Source organism: Eimeria mitis, genomic scaffold, assembly GCF_000499745.2.
Source record: "Eimeria mitis Houghton genomic scaffold, Emh_scaff627, whole genome shotgun sequence".
Lineage (NCBI taxonomy): Eukaryota > Apicomplexa > Conoidasida > Eucoccidiorida > Eimeriidae > Eimeria > Eimeria mitis.
Window position 1 is genome coordinate 4,964 of NW_013574457.1, and position 1,819 is coordinate 6,782.

Consider the following 1,819-nt stretch of genomic DNA (forward strand, 5'->3'; position numbering starts at 1 on the left):
ATTGCTGCAGCTGTTACTACTGCTGCAGCTGCTGAGCGAGGCAGCGTCAGGAACCCCACAAACCATATCTTCATCCACTCCCTCGCTTGTCTCGAGTTGATTTCGACTGTCAGCGGAACGGGTTAGTTGAAGAGCAATACACCGTCCATACATCAGCAAGAAGCGGAGAGCATTTTGAGAGAAGCTACGTCTCCAGGCCATTGCCCCCTGAGCTGCATTTGGCTGTTGTTGTGTCTCCTTAGTTTCTGCGGCTGCATCTTCATTGCCATCATCAACTAGGGACTGCCGCTGCTTCTGCTTCTGTCTTGTGCGTGAGAAGGCCCAGCTACCCCACCGAGAGCCAAAGCGTTGCAAAATTCGCAAGAGATGAGAATGCCGCTGGAGGGGTGCTGTCTCCTCAGCAGCAACTTCATCTTCTCGAGCTGCTGTCCATGCGCTTAAGACACAGTCTTGACAACTGTTTATAGCAGAACCTGCTGCCTCACGAAGATGCGCATGCTGCAGCTGATTCCCTTCTTCCTGCTGCTGCTGCTGCTGCTGCTGGGTTTGGTCGAGTTGGCCTAGCGCTCTGTGTGTCTCAGATACCACAAGGCTCCACACAAAAGCGAGTGCTGCATTCCGCTGCTGCTGCTCCGCCGGCAGCGCACGCAGCTTCTGCTGTTCTGCAGCCCCCGAGCCATCCGCGGAAGTGTGGGGAGAGAATGCGAGAGGAGGAAGAACAAAGGCCTGAAAGGCCTCTACGGTGTCGGTGACAGCTTCCACCACCTCAGGCCACACTGTAGCGAACTTTACTGAGAGGCCTGCAAGCAGCACGCGGTAGGCTAACTGCAGCAGCAGCACAAGTCCGCCGCACTGGGGCCCTGCTGCTGCTGCCCCTCGCGCCTCTACCCTTGTCAACCTCTCCTGGATAGACCGCACCTCCTCCGCGCAAGAGTGGAGGAGCTGTATCTTGGATCGCTCTGTGTCCAAATCAACTTTGAGCTTCTCCAAGGCCTCCAGCTTCTGCAGCAGGCTGCGTACAACTACATTCAACGACTCAACAGGAGAAATGAATTGCTGCAGAGGGCAGCAGCTAGGACGCCCTACCACGGTGCTGCAGCAGCTGCAGCAGGAACATGTTAACAGGGAGGAGGGATCGCAACTGCTGATAAAGCGCAGAGACCACAGACGAAGCTGAGGAGAGCCCGAAGACAAATTCGGCAACAAAGCCTTAACCGCCATCAGACACAAATCCCGCATGCAGTACTGCTGCTGCACGTCCTTCCCCTCTGAAAGGCCGCTGCTGTTGAGCAGCCTCAAAGCCAAGCAAAGACTCTTGACAAGAGCTGGACTTGCATGCAGACTAGCCGCTGCTGCTGCCTCCCCGTTCGTTGTCCCCTGAGGGTTTGTGTATATCGAGGTGTAATGCGAAGACAATGTGAAACTCAGCACACATTTAAACCAATTGCCTTCGGGCCCCACCGCATACGATGCAGCAGCAGCAGGTACGCTGTCAGGCGGTGGCGCTGCAGCAGCAGAATCTGCATCGTCTGTGCTGCTGCTGGAAAGGAGGAAGCGACGAGCCCCTTCGAACTCTGCAGCAGATATAACGGTTGTGTGTCCCGCGCTGCAGCTTCCGAAGCAGTCACAGCACGGGCTGCTGGCTTTGCCGGTGGCGTCAGTAGCTGTTGCTGCACTGCATGCAGCAGCAGCCTCACTTAGACGCGCTGCACAGAGCTGTGTCAGATGCTCCGGGGGGCTGGAGCAGGTAATTGTTTCCTCCCCTTCTTGAGGTGTCATGAGTCGAGGGAGTGAGAGGAAGGTCACGAAGATGCGGCTG

The 1,819-nt window shown here is 56.4% G+C and overlaps 1 protein-coding gene across 1 annotated transcript in view; it reads right to left on the reverse strand.

Annotated features, from left to right (window-relative positions):
- Positions 1 to 1,819, reverse strand: part of EMH_0018220 (uncharacterized protein) — a gene marked incomplete at both ends in the record, with an annotated part of 13,584 nt that overhangs the window by 4,891 nt on the left and 6,874 nt on the right. Inside the window, one exon of the mRNA XM_013501074.1 lies at positions 64 to 1,675. Coding sequence (XP_013356528.1) covers positions 64 to 1,675 — 1,612 coding nt within the window. The remainder of the gene's footprint in view (positions 1 to 63; positions 1,676 to 1,819) is intronic.